This window comes from Rhipicephalus sanguineus, unplaced genomic scaffold (assembly GCF_013339695.2).
Source record: "Rhipicephalus sanguineus isolate Rsan-2018 unplaced genomic scaffold, BIME_Rsan_1.4 Seq328, whole genome shotgun sequence".
NCBI lineage: Eukaryota > Metazoa > Arthropoda > Arachnida > Ixodida > Ixodidae > Rhipicephalus > Rhipicephalus sanguineus.
Genome location: NW_023615023.1, coordinates 99,688 through 119,578, shown reverse-complemented (window position 1 = coordinate 119,578; position 19,891 = coordinate 99,688). Strand labels below are relative to the sequence as shown.

Below are 19,891 nucleotides of genomic sequence, written 5' to 3'. Positions count from 1 at the left end.
ATTATGTTTGCAAACCATCACCACGTTAAACGTGCGGTCCCGTGCAGCAGCGATGACGCTACTCGCTGGCGGCCTACTACTGCGGCAAATCCGCCAGGCAGGCTCGGCACGTACTACCTCGGAGTGCCGTTCTGCTCATACGTCAATTTTAGTTCATGCAGTTTTATGTAGCACGCACAGGATTTCGCAAAGCATCGTTATGCACGGTAACAGAGCTGAAATACAACCTTTCACACCGCAGCAAATAATTAGGTGGCGAGTACTTAGCACTTTCCATGGTTTGGGAAAGTAGTTTAGTCTCATATCCAATTCAGCACAGCTCATGACTTCATCTGGTGAAAGTGGCACGGGGCCGTACGTCCGCACGTACTATCTGTTCCTATGCTAACAAACTGGTTGACCCTCCTCCTGGCGCCATCTTGAAAAGCACGGCGCGCCACCTATAGTTCGTGGGCATTGCGAATTCTTATCCACCACTCGCGGCTGGCTGATCCCGTTGATAACGCGGACGAATTGTTGCTCCGACCACCGGTCGCACTGGCCAAGCGCGAAAAGCACGAAAAGCATTGGCATTCGAAAAGGCAGCATACCGCGACTGCACCCCACGGCTGCTCGCGTCGATAACGCGGTTGTGGCGGATGTACCGTCGCTCTGACCACTAGCAAAGCGCGAAAAGCACGAAAAGTATTGGAAAGGCATCGGAAAAGCTGTCGTTTCGCGATTGCACCCCAGTGTCGACAACTGAGCTTTGGCTTCGGATTGTCTGCGACTCAGAAGCAACTCAAGCCAGTTGCGAAAGCAGGGCAGTCTGATCGCCGTCGCTATCAAGCAATGGCGGCCCCCATGCTCAGTCAACAGCGGCGGTTTCTGGTGGTTCCAACACGCGATTCAGACTTTGAATTCGTATTTTTATGTTCTAAAATGCATCAAAATGTCCGAGATTGTGTTTATTGCACGGTAAATTAAATTTTTGAGCCCGAATGGCATCGTGAAATTTCGTTGAAGCGGAACGGCAGCAGAAAAAGTGTTCGTTGTGGCGAGCATATTTATGCATTGACTCTTATGGACTGTTGACGGGGAACCGAGAATTTTTCGTTGAAGCGGAGTTCGTTGTAGCGGAGTTCGACTGTATCATCATCACTGTTTGTGCACACCGTGCCTCTAGCTGTGCCTGTTCACTGCGGATTCCTCGGGCCTGATAAACGTCCCAACTAAGGTGCCCTAATAGGACTTAATCACTCTGCACTGCCTGTTTGTGTTCAATGTGACCGTAAATGTATGCACTAGTTGCAAGTAGGCCTTGCAATTAATGGAGTACATGCAGCATCAATCACAGACAATGAATGCCATGGAACACAGTTTTTTTTTCAAGTCAAAGTTCCAATACATTTATAACAATGAACTAAAACAAGGACACTCTTAGTGACCCACATTTCTCGGTGTGCTTGAAAACCACTTAGAAATTACTTTTATGTAAAAGCAGCTCCTAAGTGTGAAAGCAGCTGACAAAAGGCATCTCTCACTGAATGGAACATAGAGCGAGGCTGGCAACTGTGTGTCTCTCTGAAGTGTGAGAAAAGTTCAAGGCCACAACTCAGCACACCAGTGCACTTGGCACAGTTGATGGCACCACGATCGCTGCTACCTATAAGCCTCTTCATCAGGCTTATAGGCAGCAAAAGTCTATTTGTGCGAACATGTGCACACAAGACATGGCTTGAACATTTTGCTTAATTCTGTAACCTTGGCAAGTTATCATACCTTTCTACTTAGTGCCTCTTTTCACGAAAACTTTGCAAATCTGTGAACTATAAAAATGAGGGCACGCTCTTTCCTACTGCCACCACGAACACACTAGAAACTACAGAACCCTTCTAAGGTTCCGTCTCCAAGCATTATGGCACTGAGCATTTTAAATTTTTTCTTGCAACCGTATTGGTAGCTACTTTTGGTTCACATATGTGGTTGCTGGCACCTATTCAACATGGCAAATGGCCTCTGAGATCATCCATTGGTAAGCCATTCACAAAATCAGTCAAAATGCTTGCTGCATAGATGATGACAATATCGCCAAACAGGAAGGAAGCAATTTTTGGCTCACGTGTTTGCAGGAGCCTTCACTACAGCTCAGCAGCATTTTCCAAGTTGAAAGAAGTGTTGCAGGGCCTCTTGAACGGTAAGTAAATGCTAAGCCCATATATAGCTCGCTCTGATGTCATTGAAACTGCCATGCTGCAGTACCGACATGGTGAGATGCAAAGTTTGTGATGTAACGTTTATGTTATCAAGTACATCGCATGCAGATTGCTTCATTATACGTGCAAAGAGGCTATTAACGTTCATGTGGCATCGTTAGCACATTGAAGCAGGTTAGCCACCACATGATTATGCTGCCTTGACGTCATAAGATGCCATGTTGGAGTACCAGAATGTTAAAAACCTGCATCCATGACATCACGTGCAAGCTATCAACTAAAATAGAGTGCATATGTACCGGAGCACATCGGTGTCAGCTCTGTGCCAGCATGAAAGAAGACGTTGACGTTCGTGTGGTTCATACTAGCCGGGTTTCTGCCTGAACCAGCTTCGTTGACTCACGCTTTGTCAAGAATAATAACATGTGTTTGTAGGAGAACACGCTTGTTGCAGTAAATATAACTGCACTCACTTCAGCCCGTGGCCATCATCCCAGAAGTAGTACTTTGTATTCAGGTTCTTATAGTCCAAAATGGCATTATCTCCCCGCCTGATGATCTTGTCCCATAAGACAACCTGATTAAGTGCCTGGAAAAAAAGAAAAGGAGTATGACAAGGCTTTATGGGTGGAATGCACAATACCAGCTTAACTTGTAAAATATAACTAAATTACTGCTGTAATGTAATATACTCCTGAATGAACCATAATTTGGGGACAAGTGTACACAATCTATTGGCATCTATATGACCACACGCATCTCTATCTTTAGCAGATCATAAAAGTTACACTCTGTATAGTATTGTGGGACATCACTAAGGCACAAAAAAAAAAAAAAACTGTACACACACTATATACAAATGTATTCTTATCAAGCAGACTGTGCATAAACATGTGGCAGAGGAGGACTTTGCCGTTTGTCCTTTGTACCTTTCGCTCAGGGCAACCACGTTAGAATGCCATACCAACTAGCCCAAGTTGACTCCTTGCTGTGGACCAAAAGCTGTGCCGTGATTGCAAATGAGCCCGTGTTGCTGACAATCAATGCAGTGGCTTGCCAGACCTTGTACTTTCCTTAGTACTGACGACAAATGTTAAAGGGCCAGTAAACAACCTTGCAGTCCAAAATTTGCGATGTCGAGATAAGTGTGCATTTGTACGATGTCAACATGCTGCCGGAAGAATTTTGCGAATAAGTGCTGTAATAAGGAAGTTACAGGGTATAGAACAACCCGCTTCGGCTAGCTTTGGTTTCTCACTTGGCCTTCCCATCCTTCTCAGCAGCAATGAGGGGCACGCGCATCCCTTTGTCATGACTATGCCCCCTTCGACAACGTAACACGATTTCAGCGATTACGCCATCGGCACGCAGCCATTGACCAAGCAAGGCCCCTCTGCGTGTTGGGGAGAGTATTTCGGCCGCACGTTAAAAAAGTGCGGCCGGTGCGGCCCTCTGGCGGGGGTCTGGCCGTTGCCAGGCGAGCGAGACCGGCAAGACGGAGATGCGTAGACGCGGTGGCTCCGGCCATCGTATCGATAGTATGCGCTCCCCTTCTGCGGTAGTGTTATGTTATTTCGGCAGAGTAAAAAGCTGGGCTTGGTGTTCCCTGACTACTGTGCGATGGAGTTAGGAAAGGCCAGGATAGACGCACATCATTATCTTTGTTTATTGCTAGCGTGCATGCTTGTTGTTGACATCCGACCGTCAGTTCGTACGTGTTGCATATCGTGCTTTAATTGTGGTGTTAATTCTAATGCGGCCGGACTGCTCGCACTGAGCTTACAAGAGTGTCCCCTACCTCTAGGCCGCACACCTTGATTTAACAGCACTAACATTGTTTCATTTCGTTGTTGCTGCAAGTATAAATTCTGAGTGAACAAAGCAGTACAAAAGCGTGCACTGTCGGCGCAGAGCATTACGACGTTCGGCGATGAGTATGGCGAGTACGAACAAGGTTCTGTCTTCGGGAGAAGAAGCGGCGCGGCGGGAAATATGATGGGAATTCGCTAGAGCATATGGGCCCAACGATGACGGGCCGACCCCGAGTTTCGAGTGAGAGAGGCGTGTCGCCGCAACTGCACGACAAAACTCGTCGGGAAGAGAGACGTCGGCCGCCCAGCAACGAAGGGAATCCGATCCTGACTTGCGAGTGGCCAAAGCAGGAGCTCACGGACTGTTTAGCGGCGTCATATTATCATCGCTGTATCGACAGCTAAAATAGTACTTAGTAAAAAATGCACCCCAAAGCCAAGGAAAAGGCACCAGCTCCGCAGTTTCATCAGTCTTCGCGACGCCAAGTCAGTGAAGCTGTGCTAAATTTTACCCTTGAATGTTGCATTTGTGCGCTGTGACGTGCAGCTCATGCAGTCACTGCTTCATCGCAATGCCCATTGAATACGTTGTAATACCAAAGGAAACATGGCACTGCCGCAGAACCCAACGATGGTCGGAGTCCCGCCGCGGCCGCGTCTTCGTCGTCTAGGCAACCGCGACCGCCGCGCGCGGAGCAGCTCTGTGTACCACGTGACTTTTTTAACGCGCGGCCGAAATACTCTCCCCTGCGTGTTGCCCGTGACGGAGCGGTGTGGTGAGGAAGCGTGGTGCGAGGGGTGCAAACACTGGCGAGGTTAACACCACAGCGCATGCGCCTTTTTTTCTAGTGGTAAAGTCGCAAGACATCTCTTAACCTCACAGGCCTTTGTTCTGGCAATACCATGGAGTTTCCTACAATTACCTAGAAGGAACTCTGGCGCTCCCATCGTTCAACCACCATGGGAATGATGGGTAGTACACGGATTTTGCCTAATTTTCGTGCTAATGGCTTTGAATGCACTTGTGGCTTTTTTTTTTTTATTGCTGTGTTTTGGCATTCATTTCACAAAGTTCGCAATGGTCTATTCTTTTATAGACCATTGTGAACTTCGTGACCAGATTTAAATTGGTGAGCCTAAAAAGCCGAAAGTGAAGTGGGACTACTGACTTTTCCTGAACTTCGTTTTGCGACAAAGCAGACGCAGGCGACGTGGAGCCAAACGGAGCCGAAAGAATGACGTTTAGACAAATCCGTGTACTACCCATCATTCCCATGCTGGCTGAAGCGCCATGCGTTGCAGCTCCCACAGACACTAGCGCCAGAGTTCCCTCCAGTAAATATTGTAGAAAACTCTATGGGCGATACCGCCTGTCCCGGTAGCATCGGCTCTATGAAAATGGCAGAGGGTAGCGCAGAAGAATGAAAGTGCGGACTGCGCGACCAAAACTGCAGCACCACAGGGGCAAGGCACCGTTTTGTATGATGATGGTAGGTTTCAGTGGCGCAAGGGCAACTCAGGCCAAAGAGCGCCAAACACAGGGTTACGGTCGACTCAGGTAAAAAGCGTGGTACTCAAGGTGACGAATAAAATAAAATCGTGGTGTAGAGGGCCTAAAATAATTAAAGGAAAAGATTGTGTGCGATGAGTTTAAAAGCGGGCACAAGCTATGGGCTTTACGAAGTCGCGCAGCCTCGGCAGCAGTCCTTGTCAAGACAAGGAGTGCGTGCTGCATGACGTCTGAACTAGAAATCTCAGCGATTCCCTCAAGATTGAGAGAAGGCTGAGATTAGTGAGAGTATGAAACGGAACGTAAGAAGCCTACGCTACCTAAGAAGCTTAAAACACTTTTTCGGGGGAACATGGGCTCGTCACCAAGAAAAAAGGATGGGTGTGACGGTATGTGGGATTTGTACAGTTCTGGGAAGTGACGTCTCCTTTCTGGTTTGAGCCACCGACACATGATTAAAACATGAACGACGGACAGCGGATCACCACATTTTGCACAGTTCGGTGTTGGAGATTTATTTAAAAGATGTGAGTGTGTCGCGTGTGTGTGGCCGATCCTAAGTCTGCACAGAACAACCTCCTGGTGTCTGTTACGTCTTTCGGTAGCGTATCGCCCGACAATCGGCTTTATTGTGTGCAGTTTGTTTTCGCTTGCCGCGTTCCATTCTTCTTGCCATTGCCTATGAATTTTCTTTCTGATGTGTGGCCTCAGGTCCTCATACAGGAAGACATCTATGTCTACTGAACTGCGGAGTGCAGCTGACTTCGCAAGTTGGTCCGCTGCCTCATTTCCAGCTATGTTGCAGTGTTCCGGTATCCAGCAGAGCATAATTTTAAGCTTGGATTTGTGAGCAGTCATGATGCGTTTTAGAAGAGAGTTCATAACTGGATTTTTGCTTATCTGACCGGAGGACAGCGCAGTAACTGCACTGAGGGAATCTGTGTATATGACGGAGGCTGGTTCTTTCTTGTTTAGGATGTGCCTTACAGCTAGTAGTATGCCATAGCATTCTGCTGTAAATATGCTGGTATGTTCATTCATTGTTTCAGATTGAGAGAACTCAGGACCGTGTGCTGCGCATGCGACTGCAGAGGACTTAGAAGCATCTGTGTAGTCTCAGCACACCTGTATTTTGCCTGTAAGTACATGAAGTGTTGGCTTATTGCAACCTGGGGGCCATGCTTCCCTACCTCTAAGAATGACATGTCACAGTTGACAGCCTGTATTTCCCACGGGGCCACAGTGTCCTTATGAGAGCTTAGTTGGAGATTGGCAACTGGTATGTTTTCAAAGTGTGAAGCTACTCTGATAGGATACGGTGGCATAGCTGATGGTCGCCTCGAAAACAGGTGGGCATTTGATGTGTGTTGCAATAGCTCGCGACATGGGTGGTCAGCATGGGAGAGCACCTTAGTGGCGTAAGTGACGCTTGTATACTGTCTTCGTCGTTCTAATGACCATCGGTCCGCCTCAACATAGAGGCTAGCTACCGGGCTGGTTCTGAAGGCGCCAGTGGCCAGACGAAGCCCAAGGTGGTGCACTGGGTCAAACATCTTTAGTGCAGATCTCGACGCTGATTCGTACACCACCGAACCGTAATCAATACGTGATTGCACTACACTGCTCAGTAGGTTCAGCAGACAGTCACGATCTGTACCCCATGACTGATGCGAAAGAATCTCGAGTAGGTTTAAAGCTTTCAAGCATTTTAATCGTAGCTGCTTGATATGTATAACAAAGGTCAACTTCTCGTCAACCACAACACTTAGGAATTTGTGGTCTTTCTTAACGGCTATGGTTTGTCCATTTATTGAAATGTTGGGGGCTGGCCTAATGCCACCTAGTTTAGAAAAAAGTAAGCAGACAGTTTTCCCACAGTTAAATTTAAAACCATTTCTGTCTGCCCAGCTTGAGAGTTTATTTACTGCCAACTGAATTTGACGTTCAGAGATGGCCAGGTTGCACGATTTGAAGCTGATCTGAACATCATCCACATATACAGAGTAAGAGATTGTTTTGGGCAGTACACTACTTAGGGAATTCATTTTAACAATGAGGAGCGTGCAACTAAGAACACCACCTTGGGGCACACCATTTTCCTGCGTAAATCGCTTTGATAAGGAGTTTCCAACACGAACCACGAAAGTACGTTCAGAGAGGTAACTTTCGATAGTATTGAGCATGTTTCCTGACACTCCAAGAGAATGCAGATCACGGAGAATCCCGTATCGCCATGTGGTGTCGTAAGCTTTCTCCAGGTCAAAGAATACAGAAAGGCAGTGTTGCTTATGAATGAAGGTGTCCCTGACATATGACTCGAAAGCTACGAGCTGATCGGTTGTCAACCGGCCAGACCTGAATCCAGCTTGGCGTTGGTCAAGAAGGCCATTAAATTCTAAGTAATGCACAAGGCGGCGATTAATCATTTTTTCAAATACCTTGCACAAGCAGCTAGTTAACGCAATAGGCCTGTAACTGGCAGCAAGTGTGGCTTCTTTTCCTTGTTTAAGGATGGGTATGATAACGGCCTCTTTCCAGGCTTTGGGTAGACGCCCAGAGAACCATACGTTGTTGAACAGAAAGAGAATGGTGTCAAGCGTGTCTTCATGTATGTGTTTCAGCATGCCATACGTAATCCTGTCTGGGCCTGCTGCTGAGTTGCCACATGTTCTCAGCGCCGCCTCTAATTCCTCTATAGTAAATGGGCTATTGTACCCTCCTGCGGTTGGCCTTCTATCACGGATAGGTTTACGTTCCTCAGCAAGCTTGTGTCGCTTAAATGAGTCTGTATAATGTGCTGAGCTGAAGATATACTCAAAATGTTGACCTATGGCTTCTGCTTGGTGTTCCAGTGTATCACCAGCGGTACTCACAAGAGGCACTGGATGGGTACTCTGTCCTTGAAGAGCCCTAACTCTGTTGTACACTTTATGCGTATCAGTGTAGGAGTTAACTGAGGAGAGAAATGACTGCCAGCTCTGCCGTTTAGATTCACGTCGGATACGCCTGCCGTTTGCTTTGGCACACTTGAAATCAAATAAGTTGTCAGCTGTAGGATACCTGCGGAATTTCGACCATGCTTTGTTTTGATTATCACGGGCACTTTGGCATTCCGCATTCCACCATGGTCTTCGTTTGTTTCGTGTCTTGTTAGATGTCTGTGGCATGGATTGCTCTGCAGCCTGTATAATATGTAGTGTGATCAAGGCTTGGCATGCATCAATATCTAGATTTTCAATTGATGAGCGCGACAATTTTGAAAGTTCTCGGAATTTCATCCAGTCAGCACCCTGCTCTCTAAACCTGATAGTGTTTACTATCGGATGTGTGTTTCCTGTGTGTTTTAAACAAACAGGAAAATGATCACTTCCATAGAGGTTTCGAATAGCAGCCCACTCGGTGGTTGCCAAGAGTGAGGGAGAGCCGATTGCAAGATCTATTGCTGTGTATGAGTTGTGCGCTACATTAAAGTATGTTGGCTCTTTTTTATTAAATATACAGGAGCCAGAAGACAGGAGGTAGTTTTCGATTAACGAACCTCGGGAATCGGTTCGTCTACATCCCCATAGAGGATGGTGCGCATTAAAATCTCCAACCGACAGGAATGGATGCGGGAGCTGGTCGATGAGTTTTTCAAATTCCTCAACAGAGAGGTGGTAGTCCGGGGGGATATATAGCGAGCACACAGTTATTAATCGACCAAAAATTAGGGTTCGTATTGCAACTGCCTCTAAATCAGTAAGTATATTGAGTAGGGGTGTGCGAATATTCGAAAGCTTCGAATATTCGTCGAATATTACATTCGAAATATTCGTATTCGATTCGAAAATCGTGCATTCGAAAAGTTTCGAATATTCGATAACTTCGAATATGCGATTCGATTATCATGCATAAGATAACTCATCTTCCACATTTCTGCTGCGTTCGTATAGCTAAAAACATTGCCGAGAGGAGCGATAAACATCGTAAGTACACGGAGGCACAATATCTGCCTGCGACGAGCGCCCCAATACGCATGATTTATTGCTGATGCATCGCCGACATCCAGCGCTGTTGGCGATCATGTAACCGTACATTTTCAATATTATGCGGCCGTAACGTACCGCACTACCACTCGTTCACTATGCGGGACCACTTCTGAAGAAAGACAGTGACCCATGTGACTGGTGGCGGACTGTAGGCACCTTCAGATACCCCAGTCTGGCAAAGCTTTGCCCATGTAACTCCCTATACCAGCCACTTCTGTTCCAAGCGAGCGTGCCTTTTCAGTGGCAGGGGGGGGGGGTTGTCTCTGAGGGAGCGCCTGCTGCCTGACCATGTGGAGTAACTCATATTTCTTCATGATAACATCTAGTCATTACTTTCATTGTGCCGTGATATTTGCTTGTGTTGTGATGTGCATTGTGCTAGCCTGGACATTGTGTTCTGGAGATAGCAGTGTATGTTCTGTTGCCAGTCAGGCTGTTAATGTTTTTTTTTTCAAATAGCTACATCTTAAATAAAATATTGTTACTGTGGAGGCTTTTTTCCTTTGATATTCGATATTCGATTCGATATTCGAAGGTGGATATTTGTATTCAATTCGTATTCGGAAAATTTCATATTCGCACACCCCTAATATTGAGGCTTTGACACGGCCCTGCTTTCTGCACCACGATAGCGACACCGCCAGATGAATGGGCAGTGCCTTGCCTGTCCTTTCGGTATACCACATATCTTTTCAAAAAGTTTGTGTGTGTTGGGTTTAAGTGCGTTTCCTGCATGCAGAGTATGTTGGGTTGATGTTCTGCAAGTATTTCATAGATGTCATCTAGGTTCTTAAGTAGTCCTCGGCAGTTCCAGTGAATGATAGTCTCGGCAGCCAATTTTTTTTGGCGAGGAGAGGAGAGCGACTTATTCAGACCTCACCGCCTTTGTGAGGCGGCTGGACTGGAGGATATTTCTTTCCTTTGAGGCGGTCTAATGAGCTCCGCCTCACTTTGGGGGATTCCAACAGCGTCAGAGACGCTGAGGATCCAGGTGTCACCTCCATTGCTTCCGGTGGAGACGCGGAGGCTGATGGAGGTTTGTCAAGAGGGACAGGATCCCTTTCATTTATGGGTGTCGTCCCTGAGGTCTGTGAGAAATTGACCTCCGGGACTTTTAAGGTTGGTGCAGCCGGGGGCTGCTTGGTGGGGGGCTGTGATGGGCACGCATCAGCAAAGCTGTATTGTGTGGCCACCATAACTAGACGCTGCCCGGCACCCCGGCGCGCTGCGTCAGCGTACGATCTTCCGGAGAGAAGAGAGAGCTTCTTCCGGGCTTCAGAAAATGTGATGTTTTCTGTCACTTTCAACTGTATTATTTGCTTTTCTTGTTTGAACATCTCACATGTCCGAGAATACGCGGCATGGGACCCGTGACAGCTGGGCACTCAGCTTGTGTAGTGGTGCAGTCCTTGGTAGGGTGCTCGTGGGCACCACACTTCGCGCATGTGAGTTTTCCACGACATGTGTTAGAACCGTGTCCATACTTCTGGCACTTGAAGCACCTTCTAGGGTTCGGTATATAGGGGCAGACTTTACAGTGAACGAGCGCCGCTTTCACTGATTCGGGAAGGGTTGAGCGATTAAACGTCAAGATGATGTGGGGCGTCACCACCTCTTCACCATTCCGCCTGATAGTGATCCGACGGATGGCGACTACACCTTGCTCTCGAAAGCCTTCGAGGAGGTCAGTTTCGGTCTCTCGCATTAGGTCACGTTGTGAAATGACACCTTGGACAGTGTTCAGGCTGCAATGAGGGGTGATGGACACTTTTAAGTGAGCAAACTGCTTCTGTTTCAGGAGGGTGTCTGAGTGCTCTTTCTGGGTCACTTCAACCAGAAGATCAGCAGATGAGAGTTTCTTAGCGTCATACTTTTTGCCTACCAGGTTTTCAAGGGTTCTCGCGATCAGGAAAACAGATAGTGCTGCAACCGAGTCCTTATCTGCAAGAGAGTGTATGATCAGAAAGCGGGGAAAGTGGTCACAGTCAGTTCGGGTTCTTTTGGAGCTTTCATCGGTGCGGTACCTTTTCAGGGACCGATCGTTGGGAGGGGGAAAAGATTTTGCCATGTGGAGCGTCAGAAGTTCGGCGGCGATGATGGCCACCCACCACCGAGCCCAACAAGGGGACGTTACAAGGTAAAACACTTGGAGTCGCCAGCCATACATCGCCGCTATAACCAAATATAACTACCCAAGGTTGGGCAACTACACAAGGTTAACCCTTGCCGCCATGAAGAATGGAAGTAAAAAGAAGTGAGGAGGAGACAGGAAAGGCTAAAAGTGGGAGAGAAAGACGAAGACGTGGGAGAGAGAGAGATAGGAAGAGGCGACTACCGATTTCCCCTGGGTAGGCCAGCCCAGGGGTGCCGTCTACGTGAAGCCTGGGCCAAAGGGGTGTGTTGCCTCAGCCGGGGGGCCTTAAAGGTCCGATCACCCGGCGTCGGCTCAACCCCCAGGATCCCCTTTTCCCTGGACATGGCAATGCCACGCACGGCTAGGCGTGGGAGGGCTGGAAAACCCCTGTTAGCTCGGGTCCGTGGTGTCGCTACACACCAAACGCCTGCTTGCGCAGACGCCCCTGCGGGGGGCACCGTTTTGTAGTGCAGGGGATGAAGTTGTTGCTAAGTAATGTTGCCCGTAGGCTAGATTATGTCAACAGCACGGGCAAAAAGGATTGGTCATGCGCAGGAAAGGGGCCCGGGAATTGTTTTTCGAAATGGAGCATCAGCGCCGTGCTGCGATATTCGCAAACCGTGATCACCACTGCCTTCTGCATGAATTAGCGAGCTTGTTTGGGAGGTGCAAAAAAAAAAAAAAAAAAGATTGTCTGAGCCTGTTTACTGGCCCTTTAATAAAGGTTTTACGTGCCAAAACCATGATATGAATTTGCACAGACCTGTACACGTTACAAAAAATAAGTAACTGATTACAATTACAATTACTTCCTTTAATATGTAATTGATTACAATGGTCAATTACAGCCCCAGAAAAGTAACTAAGCAATTAGAGAAATGTAATCGACTGCTTATGCGTTACTTTCCTTCAATATTTTATTGCTGTAACACAATAACACAAGTTTACTCAAACTACAACGAACTACTATAGCTTGCATAGTAGAGAAAAGGCTGGAGGCTGGTGTGGCTTCTGTAATATAGTGTTACATGCTAACTTTCAACAGGAGTTTTCTTTTATGTTGTTGTGGCTGATTCTTCCACGTTTCCTCATTAACAAGTCAGCTGCTACACTGAATACTCTCTCAATGCATGCACTGGAGGGAAGGGCGGTATTATAACTTAGGAACACCTTGTGCACCAGTGCTTCAATGTTAGTGCCATGTCCTTTATGAAGCGTCGCGCTTCACTGCTGCTGGCACTCGAGTAAGGTGTTGCAGGTAAGGCCAAGGAAAAGGTGAAAAAATGGGCTCTGCAGGGGCCCCCCCCATCTGACAGGATGTCCCTACAGCGAGGTGGCATATTTTTCAGGATGAGAACTGCCGTGGATGACTGGTTACAACTTTATTTTGGAAAAAAAATATCATTTGTTACTAGTAATCAATTAAAAGAAAATGTAACTGAATTACCGAGAATGTTACAGTTTCAAAAACTAATCGATTACATTGCAAAATTCCCAAGAAAATGTAATTCAATTACCCAGAATGTTACAGTTTCAAAAACTAATCGATTACATTGCAAAATTACAAGAAAATGTAATTGATTAGAAGTAATCGATTACAACTCTGATTATGAGGTAGGCAATAGTGAAGGGTTCCAATAATTTCGACCACCTGGTTTCTGTAACGTGTGCTTCAACCCAAGTACACGGGCCTCTAGCATTTTCGCCTCAATCTTAAGTGTGACAGCCATGGCCTGGATTGAACCCACGCATTCAACGACAAGCATTGTCAGTATGCGCATATGTTATGCAATCCACTTATAACAACATTGACAAAACTAGAGAATGTGATCGTTGTAACCGATTGTTATATTTCGACCAGCAAAATATGTGAGAAAATGGAGAAATCTAAAGAATTGGATCGTAGTAAGTGATATATGATTATAGTGGACTACAGCGCAATATATGGCAGCATATCTTGGGAAATTTCAGGCATGAGCAATCATTCACTTTTTCTAGCTGAAGGGGCACAATTGCAAGAAGATTTGTGCTGAGTTACAGTTGGAGCACAGGGTGACCGTTCTACACTTCACGAGAGTTGCGAAAGGGGGCAGAGGATTCCGATGCAGTCAAACAAGAGGCCCTGATGGACAGAAGGGGTCGACTGTCACTGATGAACATCATTGCTGGGAGACAAGCATGTAGCCTGATGCTTGCACGAGCAACTTGAATAGACCTTTTTCAAGCACACGAGCGCCACCAACGGGCGCGCAAGTGCTCATGGGAAATGTGTGTACGCCGCAGCAGCCACCGCGACGAGCGCGCAGGCCTCGCGCTGTAGCTTTCGCTTGCGCCGTGCCAGGACTTCTTAGACACAGTGAATTTGGCAAGGTGCAACATGTTACTGCGCAATTCAATCACGAACTTCAGTGTTTAGCTGCGACGGCCTCTCGACGATTTCCATCTGTCCCACTGTTGGACCAGTTGAGCGGCTCAGAAGAGTCACCTCTTATTTCTTTTTTTTTTTGCGCCAGTGTGCCTTACGGCATAAATGAAAAAAAAAAAAAATGCAACTCTGTTGCCTATGAAGTGCAGGAGCGGTCTATGATTCGCGGATGCATTTGGAATCAACGTCCATCGACACTGTCCACAAGTACAGTGTGAGGTTCTGATATTTAAAGAGCACACTATACAGAAAGTGTAGTCGGCATTTGGGGAAATGAGATACATTCATTGCGTCCCTCAAACCATAACGAACGATAAGTGCCTACTAACATTCGTTGGTGCTATAACTACAGGTTGGAATAATACTTAGAGCAAAAAAAGAAGGGAGCAGTACAAGGAAGAAAATGAACAAACCAGTGCTCACACACAACTGAAAGTTTATTGCATGCACGAAAAAAACATACAAAAATGGGAGTGCGTCGCGCGTGTCATAAAGGGGCACGAAAAGTCAAACAATCAAGGTGCGTGCTCACAGTAGATTAATAAAGCTGATTCCTTGTCTTGTAACGACTGAGAAGGTTGACTGACACAAAATGTGGCGTTATTTGGGACATGATATGCCTAAGAAATTTCTTGCGTTGTCTGATTAGGTTGATGGTACAAAATTACTGTGCTTTTGAAGATGTGATTACATTTTCATGACTGGCATAGCGATGCGAGATGAGACTGCTCCATTCACTGATGAATTTCGATGCTCGCTGAGGCACATATTAATACACCGACCAGTCTGGCCGATGTACATGCGGACACAAGGAAGAGAAATTTGTGGTAAACTCCTACACAATTTACAAAACAATTGGCATGCCTCTGACCGCATTTTTCTTTGCACACTGCAGACCCCAGCTACATTAATGCGACTAAGCTTATTTGGGGCGGCAAACACAACCTTCACCCCCACATCGCTTCCCTACGTTCTTCAGGTCATGCGACTTCTTATACATATGTGGAATAGCATCAATATTTCTAGTTTCTTCATTATTTATGGATGGAGGACGTCCGTGTTAATCTTTCTTTGCCATGCGAACAGATTTTCGCAAACAGATACAACGATACGCAGGATATCCCGCCTCTTTGATCACTTTGCAGGTGGAAACTACTGCTCATCTTATGTGCGCAAGTTTTTTTCCAATGCCGTGCGTAATCATGACATCACAATGCCTCATTTAACAATATTTGAATGCGCTGTCGCGAAATTAAACACCGATATCGCTGAACGCGGGCTATAGTGCCCGCAAACATGCTCCACAGTGAAACTTAAAAGCATTTATCAAGAAACTGCAAATTATCAGAGCAAGGCATCTCGCAAGTGAATTCTAGTCCCATCCCTTTTTCTTTAAACACATTTAGAATGTGCTGACTTCTTTGTACAGCATGTGACTTGTCAATTAAAATCAAACAATAAACACGAGCCGCTATGGCAATAAATGCCATAGCGGCTCGTGAACAAGTAATCGTTGAATAAATACGAATTCGGTGTTCCAGCTCACATTGCCCACGATAGCACGTTTTGACTGCATGTATCGGCACGTGGTAACTCGCATGCCGCTTAACTGCTACATCCGGTATACATCCGCTCGGTAATACCTGCACTGCCTTCATCATTCCTTGCGCATTTCATGCGAAGAGATACATGCAGGTGCATTCAGACATGTGTAGTATTTAGGATTTATTAATAGTCAACCAGCGCCGACGCGTTTTTTTCGTTTGGTGCTCCCACGGCGCCAACGAGCAGCGAGCGACGAAACAGTCGGCGGGCTCGCCGTACACACTTTTCCCATAGTGCTTCGCGCGCCCGCGGGGGGTTCTGGGATAGCTTGAAAAAAAGGTCTATTATTTGCTAATAAAATGCGATGCACTTGTTTCAACAAAGCCATGCTCAACAGCTGCACCGGATGTAGACGCGGCGCTTTCTCCTCACATTAGAAGAGTACTATCCTGCCGGTGCTTTGCTCCCGCTGCAGTCACGTGACCAAACTGCCGGCAGTTTTGCATCATTTAGCACTGTCGACCCTGGCAAGATAGCGAGAACCGAATGACACTCGACTGCCGCTCCTAATACACGTGCACCCACCACCACCGTAGACTGAAACTCCACTTACGTTGCTCTCCGTCTCGTACTCGGCGGTCACGTACAGGAACAGCTGTTTCACGTTCCAGTTGAACAGGTCGCTAAGATCTGCGTTCAGTTAAGGACGTAGGATGTGTGGCTTCCACATACGCCAACTTACTTTTCACCAATGTTTTTTTGTTATCACTGCAAAGCAACAGCCTGTTGGTCGCCCGACTACGCGGGCGCATTTCTTATAATATTCGAAAGGATACTGGCTTTAAGGTCGAACGTTACAAAACCCAGGTCGTTCTTTCCTCTTGCAGTACTGAAGTCCTGGACATTCTTCCTGCGGAACACAACAACAGGTAATACCTTGAGAACTACGCGAAAGTTCAAGCGTAGTACAGCCATACGCTTGGCCCAGCAGTCAACTTACACGACAGCTTTGATGGCTTGCAGCTCAACTTCTGACTGGTATCGGTGGAATACCGTAGACAAAAAACAGCAGAAGGTTAGCGCTGTTAATACGCTTAACGTAAATGCGAATATCGCGTTGGCTCTGGAAATAACCGTGTTCATGACTGCGCCGCGAACAAACACACACTACAGTGTTAAGCTACGTAGTCCAGCGCGACTACGCGACGATCATGCCGGCACATGGTTGCTGGCTGGATACTGTTCTCGCCGCTAAAAAAAAAAGGCAATCCCAGACTGTGGGAATTGATCTTACGCGAAGCACTCAGCAAAGAGCTATTTAACATTTACACAAGTGTCCTGCGCCAATTATAGAGTTAATATATGTGCACTAGAATTGGGTAGTGTGTCGACTTCGCAGCAAATGAACAGTGGTCACTTTTGCGATGACGCCACCAAAGGACGCTACGATCGAACGGTGTTCCCGCCGCGCGAAATTTAAATTGGCATTACGAAAATTTCTGCCGTTCTTGAGTCAAATTGTCACGTAACACGATTGAAACTAAATATATTTGCAAGATTTAAACACTTAAACACATTTGGATGCAATATTGCAATAAATAAAGATTCTTCTGCGTCGTCGCGTGTATCCGAAACAGGCAGGGTTCTATTTGGTGTCGCAGAAGTCTGTTGCCAGACTCGGGGGGTCAATGTTGCCAGACTGCCGCCAGATTTGGCGGATAAATTTGCCCCTGCGGTTTTAGCTTTTCCGTAAGGCTTCTGTGTCATCCGCGGTGCATTTCGAAAGTGCCTGTGCGACATCGGCCGTTTTAATGAGCGGAACGAACGGACCCCGCGTGTTGCAGAAGTCGGGACGCGTTTTTTCGCTGCGTGCGCCGTACAATTAAGATATCTGACTCGAAGTAGGGAATCCAAGCGCAACGACTCGTTTGAGTCCACGTACGCGTAAGGGAAACTGAATTAATCGCAGAAGCCCAGACACGCGTGTGCGCCGTGTTGCAATACATCGGACTCGTGTCCCCGAAGTACAGATTATCTCCGTAGCTGTGCGTGCCGTGTCGACCGAGGCGAACCGAGGCCGCCTTCTGACTGGCGACAATGTTCCCCCCAGGCGCCGCAACAACTACGGTGGTGTGTCAGACAAGGGCCCGTGGATTTTCGGCATGCTGTGCGTGTCCATGAAGGAGCTAAGGCTGTTCGAGGTCGACAAAAGAGACGCGGCCACCCTTGGTCCTCTGATCGCAAAGAACGTTCTTCCCGGCACGACGGTGTTCAGTGACGAGTGGGCCGCATACCGGTGCATACCCGGCCTCGTGAATGCCAATGGGACGCCGCTAAACCTCGACTGGCACACTGTGAACCACAGCGTCAACTTCATCGACCCAGCAACAGGCGCCAACACGCAACGCATCGAAAGCGAGAGGCAGAAAGCAAAACGACGACTCGTTCGCAACGGCAACAAAACGACTACCGGTCTGATGCGTTCTCACCTCGCCTGGCTGTGGTGGAGGTCCGTGAACGCACGTCCCAACGTGAAGGACAAGTTCCTTCGGCTCATCGAGGCCATCGCACGCCGGTATCCCCATTGAGGACGATAGTGCGACAAATGCAGATTGATCAACCTGCTGTGTGCGTTTTTTTGTTTTGTTTTCATTCGTTCTTGTTACTTTTTGCTAGCGCTCTTTCAAGCCCGGAGAAAATAAACATGCATTAATTGGAATTTTGGTTGTTTGTGGTTATTGCGGGTGGAGCCCATCTTCCATGTAGGGCCCCCCATTTACAGTTCCACGAGTCGCGCGCCTCCCACCACCAGCTCAGACCTAGCAGTGTCGTCCAGCAGCGGCGATAAAGCAGCCTACGGGCGTAGCTAGCACTGATATATGCGACGTGCATCAATTCTCCAGCCGTGGTATGTATGTTTCATACTCGTCGAGCGATGCGATCGGAAGTGTGAGCGTCGTTGGGCATGGTCGACACGGCACGCACAGCTACGGAGATAATCTGTACTTCGGGGACACGAGTCCGATGTATTGCAACACGGCGCACACGCGTGTCCGGGCTTTTGCGATTAATTCAGTTTCCCTTACGCGTACGTGGACTCAAACGAGTCGTTGCGCGTGGATTCCCTACTTCGAGTCAGATATCTTAATTGTACGGCGCACGCAGCGAAAGAACGCGTCCCGACTTCTGCAACACGCGGGGTCCGTTCGTTCCGCTCATTAAAACGGCCGATGTCGCACAGGCACTTCGAAATGCACCGCGGATGACACAGAAGCCTTACGGGAAAGCTGAAACCGCAGGGGCAAATTTATCCGCCAAATCTGGCGGCAGTCTGGCAACATTGACCCCCCGAGTCTGGCAACAGACTTCTGGGACACCAAATAGAACCTGCGTCGTCTTGGTGCTCTGGCAACACTGGGCGCGTCCGCCATTTTTTGTTGGGCGCCGTTCCGTTAGGGTAGGGTGGGGGAGGTGTGAAAAGCGGCCGCGAAAACCGGTCCCCAAATCGCGCCGATGCCGCAAGGGGCGCTGTACGCAGAGGCGCGGGGAGTCAAGCAGACGACGTGCCGCGTAGCGCCGCTCATGTACGGCAAACCTGTCTTGCGCTATTAGCTTGCAACAGTTTGCTGCGTTAATCGTCTTTTTCCTTTTCTCTTGCAGCGGGTGCAGTAAAAAAGGGCACACTGTAACATCTTCCTCTCCTAGTAAAAAAACAGCGTGAAAACTACGAAGACGAGACTGATGAAACAAGACTAGCGCTGTCTCGTCCTTGCAGTTTTCGCGCTGTTTTTTACTATATATGAATGTGTACCAACAAGCTCAAGTTCGTACGCTTCTCATCTTCCTCTCCTTTTTACTGATTTTCGTGAAGGAATGCACGCGAGAAAGAATACATCGGAGTGAGATGCGGTGCGCACCAACCAGCAAATGTCGATCGGTGTTACTTCCTTGAAAGAAAAAAATTCGTTACACACAATATGGATAATTTAAAAAAACACATTGAAGCCAAGGGTAACTAGAAAGTTAGATTAAAGAGTAAACATCGAGTAAATGAAAATGATAAATGAGCAAGCGGTCATACTGTCAGATGGAATTTATGAAAGAGATAACGCTCGCGGTAGTAAATATCTAGATCTGAAGTAACGCAAAAGATCGATCTAGACAAAATGGATTTGGAACAAAGAAAAAGGAGAGAAAAACAAACCATCGCGGTAATCTTTTCGTCATATTTATATAACCGAAT

General features: G+C 47.3%; 1 protein-coding gene across 1 annotated transcript; it reads right to left on the bottom strand.

The window, feature by feature from the left end:
* Positions 1–2,668: 2,668 nt before the first annotated feature.
* LOC119377036 (signal peptidase complex subunit 3) lies at positions 2,669–16,897 on the bottom strand (the record flags this gene model as incomplete). Its single annotated transcript, XM_037646665.1, is given in 4 exon segments — positions 2,669–2,784; positions 16,262–16,338; positions 16,485–16,558; positions 16,649–16,897. Coding segments are annotated over 4 exon segments (410 nt in total), but the record flags the coding sequence as incomplete, so codon positions are not given.
* Between the last annotated feature and the right edge of the window lie 2,994 nt (positions 16,898–19,891).